This window comes from Danaus plexippus, chromosome 6 (genome assembly GCF_018135715.1).
Source record: "Danaus plexippus chromosome 6, MEX_DaPlex, whole genome shotgun sequence".
Lineage (NCBI taxonomy): Eukaryota > Metazoa > Arthropoda > Insecta > Lepidoptera > Nymphalidae > Danaus > Danaus plexippus.
Genome location: NC_083540.1, coordinates 7,872,492 through 7,891,135, shown reverse-complemented (window position 1 = coordinate 7,891,135; position 18,644 = coordinate 7,872,492). Strand labels below are relative to the sequence as shown.

At 31.0% G+C, this 18,644-nt stretch overlaps 1 protein-coding gene across 1 annotated transcript; it reads right to left on the bottom strand.

Annotated features, from left to right (window-relative positions):
• Positions 1-709: 709 nt before the first annotated feature.
• On the bottom strand, positions 710-17,248 carry LOC116778748 (uncharacterized). The gene is made up of 13 exons (XM_061529946.1): positions 16,889-17,248; positions 12,485-12,757; positions 12,249-12,400; positions 6,484-6,736; positions 5,788-5,903; positions 5,387-5,519; positions 4,859-5,032; positions 4,484-4,617; positions 4,074-4,233; positions 3,683-3,790; positions 2,140-2,248; positions 1,548-1,702; positions 710-966 (listed from the first exon to the last, which is right to left on the bottom strand). The coding sequence occupies exons 1-13, from the start codon at positions 17,126-17,128 to the stop codon at positions 901-903; spliced, it is 2,073 nt and encodes a 690-aa protein (XP_061385930.1). The 5' UTR covers positions 17,129-17,248; the 3' UTR covers positions 710-900.
• Positions 17,249-18,644: the final 1,396 nt, after the last annotated feature.

Genomic DNA, 18,644 nt, shown 5'->3' with positions numbered 1-18,644 from the left:
GATAAGTTAAAAATTACAAGGCTATAATGAGATCTAAGATTTTAGCGAGTTTTATTCATTTAAATGAAACCAATATTTTTCGGATAAACTACGCGGATTTTTATTATTTAAAAAACTACATAATCCCGACGTTTCGGTTACTTTTCAGCAACCGTGATCACGGGCAGACGAGATGTGAATGTCTGTGACAAGGCTATATTAGCTTTATTACTAGTAGGTACGCTTTAAGCATAAGGAGTTTTGTTATGCGTTTTATTTCTCAAAAGTGTATTGTATTTACCTTTTTTAGGTTTCACAATTCTTTATTAATGTTAAAATTTAAGCTGGGAAATTAGAAACTGGTAAATATTGCGTTTTACATACAACTAGAAATATGAGGAATTTACCATAAAAGTACTTCAAGATTGATGTAACAATGATGTCATTGTATAAAACCGCCACTTAAAATCACCTAAAAGATCGTTGAAGATCAACTTAATGAAGGCTTTTTGGGTAAAAATCTATGTCAATTTATCTAAAGGCCTTTATCTGAAGAAATCCCTAATACAGTTCGGAGGAAATGGAAAATTCAGATGAGTAACTCAGGAAGAATTTCTATTCAAGATTAATTAGGAAACATAAGGTCTTTAGTGTATTGTATATCCAAATCGATATTCTATGCCAAAAATAAAAAGAAATATTGTAAAATATATACTAAAAAAAAAATGTATAAAATAAATACCACAGCATTAAAACTTTATTAAGAAAATATAAATTTCTACATAACAAATTTTTTACATTTTATAAAGTTTACAAATACGTTTTTAGTAAAAATCAAAAACGGACAGTATATAGCTTACTAAAAACGATTTAACAATTCGATTACAGTGAGTAGAATCCAAAAAACTTCTAAACATATTATTATCCAGCCGAGACATTTCCAGGAGTGTAAAAATCTTTATTATCTTCCGAGTTTAAGTTTAATTTCTGTAAAAAGAAACCAGATAGAACATTAATTTTCTTCCCATACTTATCGTCACTAACAAATGTGTTAGCAAGTATGTTTGTAACAATTCCATCATTATGATCTAAACGGAACAAGATAGTTACGACAAAGTTTAAACGGTGAAGGAAAACTCGTTGCAAATGCTACATTAATTAATATGGATATAAAAGTCGTATGTTTCCCGTCATTAAACTTTCGTTGAAATTATAAAATTCGATACTGAATATTACAAAGTTTCAATAACTTCTACGTACCATATCGAAACTTTAATCAAACAAGCTCGTCCGTAATGTGCTAATGAATTTCGGTAAAATGTATGCAAATTTGCGAATCTCCCATATTAGAGCACGGTTTTGGAGTGGGTAAATTGTTTTAATATAGGTAGCTTTATTAAGACGTTTTTACGCATTTGGCAATAAGATAAGTAATAAATAATTTATATTCTTTAATACTAGTCACGTATGTGGGTCATACGTTCAGTAGCTTCACCTTCACAATACCATCTGGGTATAAAGTGTAATTCTTACGCCACCGCCAGTCAATCTTAAGTTATAGATCTCACCAGTTTCGCCTTCTCTTCCTTCATTTCTCTCATGAGCGAGCACAGGATCCTGTGCGCGAGGAACTCACTAGCTCTTCTAACGTCCGCACAATCAGGGCTCACACGACTGCTCACCACCGCTTGGGACAGACCCTCAACGGCCTCACCCCACTCCACTGCAGTTAAATTAATGTTTGGAAACTAGTTGAAAAACTTTTCTTAACTGATTTTGATAAAAAATATTTTACTAAATATTTTTGTTTAATCATCTATGTGTTGAAAAGATTTTGTATGAACAACGTATAAAGAGATACCGAGTTAGTTTTATCAATATTAACCTATTTATGAACAAAATTGAGAAATGTCAATCGAAAATCATTATATATTCTTTATTTATCACTCATTAAAAAAGCTATAGAACAAAGACAATAATCAGTTGAAGGTTAAACATCACAATCCATTTGAATTCCCATATCTACAGATGATTTATATTTAAAGTCATTTAAAATCTGCAGTAGAAAAATTTATGCAGCCAAAATTATTAATGAAAAATTTGGGATCTTTGTCCGGATCACTGTAGTTTTAAATAAATAGTTAATTTTATATAACAAACTTGGGTGTCTCATGTTTGGGAGCGTCACTTTTCCCACTGTCAAGTCCATTCCCTTGAAAACTCTCTGAATGACCGATCGAGACATCAATCTGCCTGCCACATTCACCATCTGTAACATTTACGTTAAACACAATCAACTATTTTAGTATTTAAACCTAAATAACCTAAGTTCGGTATTTTAATCAAAAATCTTTCCACATTATTCTACTTAATATAGTAAAGTAACAGGATATCGTATTTAATTGAATTTAATAGATAAATAGCATTTTGAAGTGAACTGTGCATCAGAGCGCGCACGCGACATAGTCAACATGTAGCCCAACAATCCAATTACTGATTTGGGTCAGTGTTGCTTCATCAGCAGGATGTTTCGATACACACTCCCTTTATATACTACAGTTTCATTAAAACCAACTTTTATATCTAATAATTCAGATAACGAAGTGACTTCTACATAAAAAAGTCCCAATTAGTTGAAATGTTCTTAGAATATTTTCAAGAAAAGAAGGTAATTTAAAATTTCGTTTGAAGGTTTTCAATGCACAATCTCAAAGCTCTCACGAGAAGTTAAAATGTATACATTTAAATCTAGTTTAAAGTTTATTTTACGCGGTACTTTTTCTTTGAGTAATAAAAAAAAAATGTTTTACAAAATAAATTTAGTCCATAGCATCACGTACATAGGATTTATGGTTACTATTTTGTAGAGTTAGTTCAAAAGCAGCACAAACAAACGGAGCGAGGAAATTGCGAACTGATTTAAATCTACCTGACGCGTGAACAATATCCGCTAAGTGATTGTCGTATATTGAGATAAATATATTTAAAAAAAACATAACATTATGTTGTTAATATAAATAACGAATATGTTTTTGACAATTTAGCCGATAGCGACAATTCATGAGCATTATGGCTAATTAAGTTTGTATGTAAAAGGAAATATACTTTGAGTATATTCTGGTCAGCTATCATCAAGCTTTTTTTCAGGGTTGTGATTGGATGTTTTAATTTAAAGTAGTCAGTCATTTTAAAACACTTATCTAATAGCTGTTAAAATGCATGCACTTTAACTTCATTAAAACTTAATTTAACGATTTTTTTAAATTATCTATAAGGAAGGAAACTGTTAAAGGAGTCTGTAAAAAATAAAGTTAAATTAGAAACCTATTCAATAGTGAAATATCAAGCCCTACGTCTAGTTATTATCGTTTTCTCAGTTTATTACTTTTAAAGCTTTAGGAGAAGGCTTAACCGCATGAAATTCGGTTATCACAATATAAAGTAAATAATAAAATCTTTCATTCTGATAAAAAGGTTGAAAAAGGGAAATGAAAATATACGCAGAATATTCAGTCCCTCGTTGAGGTCCTCAAACATATCAAAGTTTTATTACAACCTGAACAATGTTCTCCGAACACGTAGAGCTTATCCCCGTTTTAATATCAATATTGCTTTGCTTGTAAATAGATAAAACGTATTCTTTATATGTATATAAATTTAGAATTACACAAACTCATAATTGTTGTGTTTATTTTTGTCGTACCTCTAGAAGCTTCCTTCTCTCAGGAAGGGAGGTCGGTATAGCAACAGGATCAGGAAGGTCTTCAACGCGATCTGAGAACGTCACTTCTGCCAGTTTCGTCATAGACGGCTGATTACAGGAAGATAAATGCATTCTTAAAATTATCCATATAAAGTAATTTGTAGAAGAAATGGCCGTTCGTATTTGACAACAGAAAATAATGTGTTAATAGCATATATCGCACTCATTAAGAATACTTTCTGAGAGGCAGTAATGTTATAATCTGTAACATTAATTTGGATTGGAAATGAATATAAATATTACATAGTATTTATTAATTATGAATTGAAAACTACGTAATATATTATAATAAAATTGTTAAAAGCTTATCATATTAATATGAGTTGCATACCACGGGCGTAGGCGGCCTATCCCTACAGCTCTTCATCTCAGTTTCTACGAAGTGTTCATTAGGTATGTCTTCAACCTCACCAAATATTATTGTGTGGTTCTTCGCGTAATGCCGAGTCAACTCAGCTTCCACTTGCATACACCATCTTGGTGTTTTTGATCTAAGAGTTAAAATATTAATTATTATAGTAACAGTCATTATGATTCATTTTTTTTTTACTTTACATTACAATTAATATGCAAGATATGGACATAACAAAACATAAGTTAGTTTAAAATTCACAAATCATTAAAACGATCACAAAAACATTTTATTTGTCTACATAATACTTGAATATCAAATTCTTTAATTTATAGATTATGTATTATTTATGTGATTTACTTATCGATATTCATCATTTTATACATTACCGTTTCTTCGGGCTGGGAGGTCGTATGCTTTGGAAGAATATCGACGCTGATTTAGAGCGAACCATCCTTTGTATATCTCGCAATAAGGTATCCACTCGTCTTCTCGAGAACACTAATATCGCAGTCTCTAACATCTACATTTCAAAACGTTTACATAAAAATCAACACTACAATAAATTTAATATAATAGGAGTTGTTGGTATGTGTTGAGACAATTTAATCAAAACTGATACATTGCTACGACATCTTTTCAATCAATTATTATAAATAAAAACAAAATTTGGGATTGATGTCATAATAAGACGGTAATGCTCATCTGAAAACTTGTCAATAAATAATATAAAATCCACTTTTTTCATTCGAGATCAATCATACCTCATCCAACAGTTTAATGGGCGCTGTGGGTAGCACCGTCTCCAGATCCATGCGTGCTCTGGCCTGTCCTAGAGTCATGAGCCTATCTCCTTGCGTAGAAACCGCTGAAGTCATGGCCTCAGCAGCCAAACGCTGCGCCAACTCTTGACTCATACCTTTAGCACCTCGTTTTGACTGATTAAAAATAATATTTAATTAAAAATCAATATCTATTTTCTTGTTTCCAAAATTAATATGTTCATAATGACTCCCATATGTTTATTAAATAAAGTGAGTAAAAGTTTTAAAGTGTTAGTAGGCTGTTTCTGTTTAAATAATGACCATCATTAATGTGGCGTTTAAAATTCTTCCCTTGCTGTCGTTACTCTACGCAGGAGAGGTACTAGTATAAATAAGTATTAGAACAGAAACATTTCAAGCTTGAATGGATCGAATCTAAACATATATGTATATATATGAAGAATTCAATAGGGCAAGTGAGGAGAAGGGAGCGTATTCACTAAGGTGCGGAGCTTACGAGTAACTCACCTTTTCAAATTCAATTCCCATTTTTCTGACGAGTTTCGCTGCTTTTGCCGTTCCCCCGTGCATAAGTTTCAAGTTTGCAAGTCTGATGCGTTGCAACTCCAAATCAGTGTTATATGCGTATATTTCTGCTTTCCTGTAGATTTACAAAAATATATTGAATATCAGTGTCATATTTATTTTGTCAAAGTTACATATTAATAATAATACGAGGCATTTGTTATTTCTAACTAGATCTATCTCAATTTGTATTTTGCTATTTTAATTTCATAAATATATGTTATGCTTAAAGCTACCGTGTTGTTGTTGTGAACAAAGGTAAAAAAATAACACAAAAGAATAAAACCTAACATTGAGTGTATCTGAACAAATTACTTATCATATTATAATAAAAAAAAAATTACTTGGCCCGCCTCGTAGCAGCTGCTTTCATGTCTTCTGTGTATAATTTAAGAAGAAGCGCTTCCTCCTGTATCTTCAGATTTTGAGCTTCCACACGCGCTTTCCATTTACTATTGGCCTTAAATTATTAACAACCACTTGTCATTATTAACAAAAATTAAAGAGCGAATACAATAGATATATATATTAAGATTTCGAAGAAATATTACATCTTTTTAACTATTTAGCTAATATTAATAATACTCATTTGAATAAAAGATAAAGATCAAATTGTATTATGTTCATATTGGTACCTCCTTCGTTTTATTGTAATGTGATAAAGAATTTTACTAAATTGAATGAAAAGGCTTTTGCTTAATTAGTTTTATTGACCTTCAAATGTCTTGCTACAACAAAAAAATATCAATACATAGATATAGTAAATAAAAACGTGCAATTAAAACGGATTTATGTTATTCAAAATGCCACTGGCAATCGGCCTTTTAAAAAGTTTTGATTTTAATTTACCTAAGTAAGGATAGAGCACTCATTAACACTTTTACGGTACGACTATCTCGCTTAAAGGTTTCAAATTACAGGCAGCATCAAACTTTTTTAATTTTAGAAGTTAAAACTCGGAATAATCGTCTAAATAATCATATAGAATCAACTGACACGTAAAATCAGCGTGCAATTGAAAAATGCTAATGAAAATGTACCTCATCTTCTAGCCGTTTCTGTTTAGCTTCTCTTTCCTGCTTCAGTCGGTTCAATCTCTTCTTCTCATTTGTTCTCCATTGCCTCACCATAGTTATCTTCCGTCGCAATTCCATCTCTGCTGCGGCTTGTACTCTCTGCTTAATTCGATTCTGTTTTTCATGAGCCCTCGCCGCTCGATCCTTGCGCTGTTTTTCATTAAACTCGGCCAAATACTTCATTCTAGCTTGAATTTTCTTTTCCTGTTCCTTCGCTCTATATTTAGAATGTTTTTTTTTTATAACGGGTAAGTTTAATGTTAAAAACGTGCAACTATTATAAAATACCAAAAACCGATTATTCTTAGGTCTTTTCAAATAATATCACCTTTTTTTCATTTCATGTAATGCTATAACCTAATTAAACTTAACCTTATCATCTGGATTATGTAGTGAAAAAAAAGTATCATGTCTTTAACAAAACAGTATCATATCAGATAATTAAAATATATATAACACATATATAATACACATATGTAAATGTGTACATACAAGTAAGATATTTTAAGTGAGTTTATGTCCATTTGCGAAAAATCGAATTTAATTCTGTACATTTCGCGTTACATATGCCTTTTGGATGAAACGCTTTCCTTGCTTTTAATTAAAACTTGAGGGTTCGAGTCATTAATTTAAGCGTTGAAAGAAAAACATCAAAATTCCCGCTAGTTTCCCCATTATTTGCTTAGAACTCATTGATGTGATTTATGAACCCTGCTATTTAAATGAAGTTATTGAACAAAAAACATCAATAAAAATAGTCTCATTAAAACTTCTGAATTAACAACTGTAGAATAAGGTTTCGAGCAACATATTTTTAGCTTCTACTATATGAATATAATTGTATTATAAAGTTTTAAGTGAATAAATTAATAATTAAAATATAAAATTAAAAATCTATCTTGTATGATTTATACAATTGAACATAAAATTACATTTCAAAGCCCAATACTAAACCAAATTGTCCATATAATTCGTAAGCACACAGCTACTGCATACGAACATCAGCCCTTTGGTACAGTGCTAACAGCGCTTGACGAATGACTTAGTTAAATGGGTTATGCAAATGAGTTAGTTTACAAGTTCCATGAAAGCCTTGGATTGCGAAAGACGAGTCAGGTTGATGAATACATTAAAATGTAATTTTCAAATACCAAGGAAATTTTAACATTCTTATCTTAATCATAGGCAAATAACATTTTAAGAGTATATTTAAAGATAAAGGCGAAAGGTGTTGCTATAACTCTTTGAAGCCATTCAATCATTGAATTCTCCTCATAAACAACGTGACGTAATAGAAAGTAATCTTTACGATCTTTGTTCACGTTAAACCGAGATGATAAATGGCAGTCGACGATGTCTCCGAATATTGCCAATAAAAGTTGGGACTGTGGTATTTTCATTGCCATTTGTGGATTTCATGAGTACCTCTAAAATACGTGCGGTTATAAACTTAGGATGTTAAAAGACCTATATATATATGTATATATATATATATATATATATATATATATATATATATAGGTATTTTATATATATAGGTCTATTAACTGGAATATCATAATTCACTAGAGTAATATATAATATTATCAAATTCCCGCATTGTTTAACTTACAACCTGCGAGCACTTCCATGGTTATATTTTATCGTCGTGTTGTCATGGCGAACGTAAAAAACCTGGCACTATGCCAACTCACCTGTTCCTGCCAAGATATATTTAACAGAACCATAAACGTAACCAAACAAGTGCCTAGCATTGGAAATATTGTTATCAAACAATGTTTAGCACATGTAATAAATAATACTTCGACGTTCTGTCATCCAACCTATAAGGATTTATCACTTTCCGAGACCAAAACATGAATATGTATAAATATCTGAAATCCGTAAAAATTTAAAAGAAGTGTAAAGTTTGTTTATATATAAGATTTTGAAACAGGAGCTGTGTTAGTAACACTGTGGTAAATGAATTATGATGAACGCAGTTCCTGAACATGACACATTAATGAAATTTAATCCAATATAAGGCGAAACGCCTGCTTTCCTTTAATTTATAGACAATATTGATATCAAAGAAATTATTATAACTATTCATATTTGGTTATCCGATGGAATGAACTAATTTTGTTATAAAAATGAAAACTATAAAATATACACATTTTAATAATTTCAAACTTATAAATTTTATTCTTAAAAACTTATTTATATACATTCAATTACATGAATCAAAGTGAAAAATATTAGTGTATGCAAATTGTTACATCTGTTTGTAATTTCGGAACAAATCTTCCGCCGATTGAGCATACTGATTTGGCAATCTGCATGCAAATATAATCGATAATGGTATGTATAAGTAGATCAAATTATGGAATATCTGTTTAAAATAATTTCCACAAATATAGGAGGGCTTTGTAACATCAATCAATTTAAGATAGTACTTGAAAGTTTTGTTGGCTGAAACGTATACCATATGGTTAGAGATATTTTAATAACACTATTCCACTTTATCGCTTTTTTTCTACGAAAAAATTATAGGATGATGATATTGGCGGGAGACCATAAAATAAGCAGCCAACCTAGTTGCCACTCATCGGATGGCGCTAACAGATTTATCAGGTTTCGGTGAGTTGTTTGATAAAGTTATATGGATAATGGTTCGGAAACAATTTCCTTGTGATTCCTTTGAAGAAGGATCTGACTCCTTTAATATCCAGAGTAAGCCCCCATTGGGTCAACGAGTCCGTTTTTTGTATGAATATAGTCATAATTTCAAGAGCTCTTTTAATAACCATCCTCCATATTAATTGCTCACTCTATCTGCCAACACCTAAACACTAATAAACCACGCTTGCTTTTTTTATTAAGACTGCTATGCCAATTAGATAGATAGATTACAATTTTTATTAGTGCTTCTGAGTATATGTATGTGTATCACAGTTCCGTGAGATAGTTTTCCTTTGAGGCCTCATTAAGAGTCAACCTTAGAGTCTAGTTGGTATCTCCGCCACTAGGGCTAGCAAATCCCACATAACCACTGCCTCTCCTGAGCGGCGGGCTAGCTGTAAAAAGCTCTTCTAGCGTATATCAGTAATGACACGTTTATGTCACAGTTGATGAAAATCTTGTGAAAATTAAGGCCATCAAAATATATGCTTTTCTTTTACTGTAAAAGGGACCACTCACCTTTTCTCCCACTTTCCAGAGTGCATCCTTGGAATACACGAACTGCTTACAGTCAATAGGTATTGCGGTATCCTTGAACCTAAACTGGGGGCGGTTCATTGAGTCCTAGGCAAGGCTGTCTAAAGTACAAGCGGCATGAAAACTTGACTTTCTAGCAAAAATACGCTGGTGCTTCAAGCGCGTACAGTTCCCGTGTCTCTGCAAAGCAAACATGTGGAGTCTGTGACCTGTGGGATACAGCTGTCACATTCGAGAAATGCAAAAACAGTTTAAAAAGGATTATTAGTGACTGTGATTCGGTCAAAATCAATCTAATCAATTTTGATCACAGGCGTACAGTAGCCAAGTTCTCGGTATTTTATTGAATGCACGTTGGAAAAGGTGTGCAGGAATAGAACGATTTAATTTCTTCATTCCCTTTTTAAAATTGATCGACCAGAGACAAAGCGAGTCCGGTATCTTTTTTTATAGACCGTAGTCGCATCCGATCGCAGAAATATGCTTGCTTTTTCTCACTTGTACGGTAGAGGATGTGTACAGTTTTCTGGCGTCTGAATTTCTATATACTTACAGTTTGTGTGTCTTTAAAATAATAATGTTAAAGGTGCTCCTGGGATAGTGAGTTTGCCATCTAAGGCTTTATTTCCACTTCATCACCATCATCATCATCAGCGTATAGGAGCCCACTGCTGAGCAAAGGTCTCTTCTCACATGGAGAAGGTTAGAGCATTAATCGCCAGGCTTGCTCAATACGGGTTGGCGATTTCACTCTTATAATTTGTAATTATAAGACCGGGTCACGATGTTTTCTTTCACCGTCCGTCTGTGGTGTCTAAATACTCTTAGAAAGTACATATGATTCGGAAGGGATCACATTGGTACTTACCAGGTATCGAAACCGCGCCCTCACGTATGAGAGGCGGGCCTTTAATCTCTAGCCCACCACGACTTATTTCCACTTGCTGAACAATATTCAGCCACTGTCCAGTTTGTTTTAAGAAATGGATTTGTAATAGAAAACAAAAGTAATATTCATATAGATTTTTATAAAACTAAATTTATGATTCACTGATAGAATTTAGTTAGAACTCTAATTGGAAATAATTGTAACATAAATATTTTTTTTTTTAATATAAATATGTAGCACCTTTTTTGTCAGCACTAAGTGCAAAACATGGTTAGTAAGGCGCTGCCTAGTAAAAGATTTCAGTGTATAAAAACAAAAAACTTTTAAAATCACTACGTTTCGTTGACGTTTTACTGATTTAAAGTCTCATTATCACTTGTTATAAAACTCAAGCCACATTTCCACATTAGTCTTAAAATTAATTTATAAGATATAAATTTATATCAATTATAGTAAAAAAGACAAAATTTTTAACAATGTATTTTTTTTTCTCAAGCTTAAAAAAGAGATTCTGAAAGGTTAAATGAAAAGGTTTGTCATACAGAATATTCTTAATGTCTTGTTAAGAGATATGAACGTAGAAAGTTTCAATACAGTGTCATGGAATATAGATAATAACTGAGAAAAATATTGCTACGTTAAATTATAATTATATGTAATGTATCTTAAGTAAACATTATTTGGACGTGTTTAGTTGATGGATGGTTGGATGGATTACAACTATATTAATGTTTCCATGAAACGGATGCATGAAGCGTTACAGGGTAATCTAGGGCTAGAGCCTCTCAGGCTTATTACTTCACTGCCACTTGACTGACTCATGATGAATACGTTATGGCTGAGATAAATTTAGAAACATTGTAAATAAATAATTATTACTATACCGCTTTTTCCCGCAGTATCGTTACCTTATTGAAAGTATATGTTTATATGAGGAAATTAAGGACAAACATACGTATTTTTTAAATATTCTTTGTCTTATATGCTCTCGTCTTAGGCCAAAATACTCACAGTTCTATATATACGATTACACTAAGCTCTCGATAAAGAAGCCTCTGTTAGTTTCTAAGAATATAAATCATAATACAATCGGAACTATTTTCAATCACAATATTAAAGTAAAATCATGTATGTACTATATCATACTGTTTTTTATTTTAACCTAAATTGTTAAACATATTCTTTTATATTCGTATCGACGGGTATAAAAGAATATTTGTAATTATTTTAATTAAAAATATTAGATGGATATTGAAAAAAATATTAAATTATAGTTTTGTTTACGTATTGTTTTTATTAATATATATTTAAGAAGAGAAGCTAAATATCGATGATAATCTTGATCATGAAATTATGAAAATAATTACATTCATCGATGAAAATGCACTGACAAAATCGTTTTCAATTAATATTTTTTTGGAGCACATTTTTCAAATAATTATTGTTTAAACATCGAAAATTTAGTTTTATAAAAGGCTCTGAAAAATTTGTTTCTTACAAAACAGATGTCCTTCTTGTGAAGTCATTAGATCGATTTTCACATTTTAATGATTTAAAACCCAAAAATTGTTTTATTTTTTAAGATAAAGTTATTTATCGTGAATTAGAATCTGTGAAAAATTTAGATATCAGGAATACTTACTGTCTTTTTTTCTCAGCCCATTCATCAGCGTGTTCCTGAGCCACTTTTTCTAAATGTTCCCTTGCTCGTTCCGACTTCGTGAAGACTTGTAACCGCCTAGCTACATCTCCCTCTACTCTTTTCAGCGTTAAGTCGTCACGGGCTCTCTCATCCTTAGAGACAAGGTTATTGTTTAAGGATTTAAATTAATTCTGCTTTTGTATTATCATCATATATATTGTACGGATATTACATACCAACATTTTCATTTCCATGTGGATCCTGTCCATGAATTGATTGTACAAATATTTACGATACTGATTAAACTCCTTCAATGAACAGACAGCTCTTCCGTCTTTGGTGCAATAGCCGAGCAATTTCATCCTATTCCTCGCTGGTTTCTGTGCAAAGTGATGTGCCAAGTGGGGATCATGCATGGGCACGTAGTCGTATGATACATTGTTGCAGTATGGGTCTGTGAGGTCGAATGTTGGTCGAGGTGCATTAGTTCCAAGACCGAGGCGTCGAACCTTAAAATTGACAAGAGATTTACTCGTTCCTTTCTTACACGTAAGCTTATTTCTTCTGATTTTTTATTGTTTTCCTGTCCATACAAAATGTCTGAATAACACTTAACTTGCCTACAATTTTAATCCATCTATTCGTTTTTCTGTTGAATTATATGTTACTATTTTGCATTTTTTTGCTGGTCTTTTATTATTTTTTGCTAGTTAATGATTATGTTTTAGAAGAATATATTTCTTTTTACAATGTCAGTTTTTAATATATTGTACCTCGTGTATTTTTAACTCGCCATATTAAAATTTTTGTTATTTGCTGTGATAATTTAATTACAGTCGTCTGTAATAATTTTATGGTTTTATATTCACAGTCACTATATTTTTTGAAACTCTATTACTTTAATGTTATTATTTATAAATTAGAATGGACAAATTAGATATTTTATTACCGGCATAAAAATATTTCGGGTATAAAAGACATTTATTATAAAGCAGATTTGCCTGAATAAGCGATGGTTAAATCGAAATATAATCTTCATTAATGTAAAACAATGGGTTCTCAATTATAGATTGTGAATGGAGTTAGAGCAACAAAGGACATCGACATAATGAAAGGAAATAGTCTTAGTAACGTTAAAAAGCAGCGTTCAATCTGAAGTCAGGAAACCGGTGTCCATTTACATGAATTATCCTTTGAACAATCGACCTTTGTTACCTCTACTAAGGAATTGTAACATTAATAACTATTTCCATTTAGCTTTTAGCTTTCAGTAATTATCTTTTCATAGTATTTTGTTTATTTTGCAAGTCACCAAGACAGTTTTGTCGAGGTCAATTCGTGTGCATTTTTTCTGTAGTTGATATTTTGCTTATTTATTTAATTCAATATATATTAATGAAAGATATAATAGGTTTGAAATATTTTATAATAGGAATTTAAACTTAACATTCGTTTATTTAAAATGCTATTCCAAATACAACTGCCTTTTACAAATAGGTATATGATTTGTTCCATTTGAATGATATTCTTATCAGTGTACAGTAGGTATATGCAGTGCATATAATTTTGAATCTATACAAAAACGATTACGTAACCCTGTTATACTATAAATATGACTAAAGTCTTATCGGTAATATAATTTCTTGCCTCATTCATTCATTAACGGTTATATCAAACAGAAATTTTGTATAATAGAACTAACCGTGTTGTCATTAGTGAGGTAAAGATTTACGGTGACTGAAACCGTTATTCCGTTTACTATTTACTGAGTGACTTCCTCCCCTCGGTCTGAAAAGAGCAGGAAATTGCGACGGATTTTCATCACGACGAAAACCGTCTAGATGGTTATTTACGTAATTGCATCTTAATGCTTATTATCATTTATATTACGATAAGACATATGTTTCTAAATAAGATTTGTATATACTTAAACGGATCCATTATTATATAAGATTTGACTAAAATTTAGTTATTCTCGTTCGCAAACTGCATTTATCTGTTTTTAATGGAAAGGTTGTTTTACCCAAATAGTATTTATTCTTCTTGAGTTCACTTCTACATACCATTAAATTTTGAGTAATGAATGTTAAACTGAGCTTCATTTTGAGACGAGCTCTGGATGTAAGCCAAACCAACGTGTGTAACGTTTAGAAGATCACGGAGATTTTGCTGACGGCTGTTTAAAATTTGTTTTGAACAATTTATACGAAGTGTGCTTACCGACTTTGTAAGTAATGTAACAAGATATGTTGAATTGTTATATGTTTACTGAAAACATTTATTTAAAATACGAAAAATAGAATGTAAATAAAATAAGAAAAAATTGTTTCCTTTATGGCGGTTATAAGTATCAAAAGCTGTAATAGAAGCTCAATAACTTTTTTTAAAGTCCACGAACTGACTTTTCAGAAATTGATGCACACGAGATGTTTGAAGACAAACAAATCCCGGATATTCATATAGAATGACGTAATGAAAGCCATTTGTAAATTATTATATAACCAGCTGGTGCCAGCGGATTTAGCCTTATATTAAAACTCCTCTTTCGTATGCGTTATCATCAGTGAGGTTTCATTACATTTCTTGAAGATTTTCAATTAGATCTTGTCTTTTTGACAATGACTCTATTTCAGACATTGCCTATTAGATTAAACAAATAACTTCGCAAAGGTTTGCAAATTTAAAAATGAATACCATGATCAATATTTAGTCGCATAGAGAACTTTTCCCCTTTTGAATACAGTTACAAAGTGGCTTAACTTACCCCTTACGCTATATACTACATGAGAGTGAAAATGCCTGTAAAACCATTAAAGCCGTTATTGAGATTAGCCTGAACAAACAGCCAGACAGAGAGGCAGAAATTTAAAATATTGAAATTTTAATTTAAGTTTCGTATATACTATAATATATTATATAGATTAAAATTCAGTTAGTGAAAAGCTGTTGATTTGTATTTACCAACAGACAACCAAAGTTTATTTATAAGTGTATGTATATATATGTATATAAAAAATGCAAATGCATGATACGCATTTTCAAGAGCTTTTCCAAATGAAATACGTCATTACTAATTTAACTGGTTTCAATACTGGTTAAAAGGGTTCATCTTTCATGTTCGTCTAGGGAGGGCCTCGTAATAATTCTATCACATAAAAATAGTTGTTCACTATATCAAAAAAAAAAATAACTATTTTGTATTTTAAAAACATTGAACACGAGTATTTATAGAAAGTATTCAAAAAATATATTAAAATCATAAAAAAGAACATGTCAATTCTAGTAACAATATGTAGGTACATTTTGTATTTGTATTTCAACCTGTCAACAAGAACTTGTCTTATTTTTATTTTTTATGTTTTCACATTCTGATATCCATATCATTATTGTTGCTTTTCGTCTTAAAAATATCAATGTACATTTAAAATTCACATTTCCATTTTTCATGATATTGTCGAATCCATCTTAGGATCTTATGTCTTGTGCATGGTGTGAACGATTGACTAATGCAACCGTCACTATTATTGACGGTAGACTGAGTTAGATTGATATTTGTCTATGTCACTCTTTCTGCCGGTCGCATTCCTTATTACTCACGTCAATGAAAACACTATACTTAATTTGACTGGATACACATAACATTTATATATATATATATATATATTTTTTCAATTGTGTTTGGACAAAATCTAAAAAAAACTTTTTCGACTTTCTTACCTACGAGTGAAAGATTTAATTGACACTCGGAATCCAAATTAATTCTTTTTTTTATTTATTCGGAATGATTGAAAGTGAAAGAAAACGAAAGAATTAATGAAAGAATTATTTTTAAATAAACCAATGCAAAAATTATATAATATATATCAAGTAAATATATTAGATGGATTACAAATTACTAATACATGAAATACTTTTTACGTTCTATATTGCTCATGTAGTCTTCATATCATACATGCAGGAGCGTGGTTAGATGGTTGGATAGGATATTTATATATGCATAGGATATACATATTCATGTAAGGACCTATGTATGTCCTCACTTAGTCGTATAGAAAGCAAGGAAAATATGCGGTAAACTCAGGAGCAATGTAGTTTTTTAGCACAATAACATACATATATGAAAGATACGAATTATTATTTTTGACTTAAAAATAACTATATTGTATCATATAAATTCAAAGAAATCTCACCGGGGAGAGGGTTGCGAGTTTTGATTCATGAGGCTTCCCCTTACTTTTAAAGACTTAAATATATTTGAATTTCAAATGAGCGTAATAGTAATCCTTATTACGTATCCTGAATTATTAAAGATTTATGGTTCTTGTAATCACCGGGATCACACAACTTTAAACAAAAACAATTCTTGGATAACATATCTATATATATATATATATATATATATATATTGATTATGGCCACACGGCGGAAAAATAAAAGCTATCATATTGTTTCCGTGACCTTGAGTAGATATTTATTTACTTATAATATATATTATCTAAACGTTTCGATACCTCACTTTCAAAATTTTATTATCGTGTTATTTTGGTATATACAAAATCAATTTAAAACTTTATATACTTGGACATTTCTATAAAAAAGTAGAATACACCCCAAACATAGTATTCGTCAATGTTACTCACATCCTCTCCAATTTTTCCGCGTGAGAATATGATTTTCCCCGCGGGCATTTTCGGCACCGGCAATTTGCACTCGAGTCCCAGTCTGTACCATAGAGGCAAGCCATTCTTTGGAACAGCTCGTATCGGTTTAGGTATAGAATCGATAACTTTTTTCAATTCCGTCGGTTTCCTGAGAGTCATCAAAGTCGTATCCACGTCCAGAATATCATCAAGTTCCACTGATGTTGCCGACGACGACATGTTTTGATTTTCAAAATGTAAAATAAATAAAATAACCACAAAAGAGCTTATGACGCTTCACGGCATGATACACTAAAAATTTTGACGGTTGCTTTTTGGACGTCGAAGGGCTAATGGTTTTTTAATTGCATTGTTTTCGGCCTATACCGCTCAACTCTTATTTATATTTGAAATTTATATTTTTATCAAATCACGTATGATTTCACTAAATAAAGCACGTTTTTATAAAATAATGAAAAAATTTCTCAAAAGTAATGCTTTTAATTGTTAATAGAGTAATTAAATTTATTTTTGTTATTATTTAAATGTTGGACATAGGGTTAATTTCTAAAGTTTTAGTAAAGATTTACTAGGCTATACCTAGTATAAGATTGTGTTTTAGCACGTAAAGTTGTCACGAATCCAAACGGTCGTTGCTCCCTTGTAAAAATTACTGATTCACTTATTCCCAACCGCAATTTGAATACCTAAATAGGGTTTAGTAAGTTAATCGGCTTCTGTTTTGTTCTGGCAATATTAATTGAAGTTTGCATTATACTAACTGTCCTAACCAATTCCATAATTGTATTAATAAAGATAATTAAAACTTTTTACATAAATTATAGCTATGTTGTATATTGAATATTTTCAATCTAAAACATGAATAGCAATGGGACATTGCGTTCGAATTTTAAATAAATAAACTGTTTATTAAACCTATACATTTTTAAATTTTAATCAATTTACGTTTACTGGATTTAATATATAATACAAAGAATATATATTACCAAAAACAGTTGAGAGAACTGGCCACTGTTCTACCACGTGTAAACTTATTGGAAGAGTTGAATTAAGAACAGCCAACTCTGCCAAGTTTGTTGAGTGGTAATGGATAGGGAGTGTCTGATAACTTATCGCTGATCAAATGAGGGTTACTGTATCTGATAATGGAAGCACAAGGCATGTAGCAAATTTGTTGGCAAACTCCTACCTAATCAAATACCTCTACGTATGGAAAACTTTGTATAATATAGTGACATTTAATTTAAGTCTTGTTAATACTTTAAAGAGGTTTCATTTATATTTGAATTGAATTATTATGAAGTTTATTTGTATAGTAAATAGGATGGTGATTAGTGCTAGGTGGTAACGTTGCTGAAGGTAGTGAAGGCGGACGTTTATGGTTTTAGTTTATCGGCCTCTGAAATTTCCCCGGCCTTTTTAATTATTTAATGATGATGATGAAAATTAAAATAAAATTTACTAATTTTATAATTACGCTAAGAAATATTATTACATGTTCAGATTTTAACAAACTGAACTGTTTATATTCATTTGTGTTTTTTTTTTCAATTTCTTTTCATAAGTCCAAGTGGAACACTTATCTGTTTGTCAGGAACCGTTTTTATAAAACATATGAAGTTGGGAATCAGATATTTACCTGTAATATTAAGAAAAACATTACCGTTTTTGGGTTCGAAAATATTAAAATCCTACATCAACCCCATCTAAAAAGCTGTCTACGCTCCTTTTATTT

Coding starts and splice junctions, on each gene's coding strand:
- LOC116778748 (XM_061529946.1), bottom strand. CDS start 17,128: ATGTCGTCGTCGGCAACATCAGTGGAACTTGATGATATTCTGGACGTG. Junction 5,904..6,483: donor AGAAACGGCTAGAAGATGAG/GTACATTTTCAT, acceptor TAATAATTTAAG/GCCAATAGTAAATGGAAAGC. Junction 967..1,547: donor AGGAAGAGAAGGCGAAACTG/GTGAGATCTATA, acceptor TTCTTTTTACAG/AAATTAAACTTAAACTCGGA.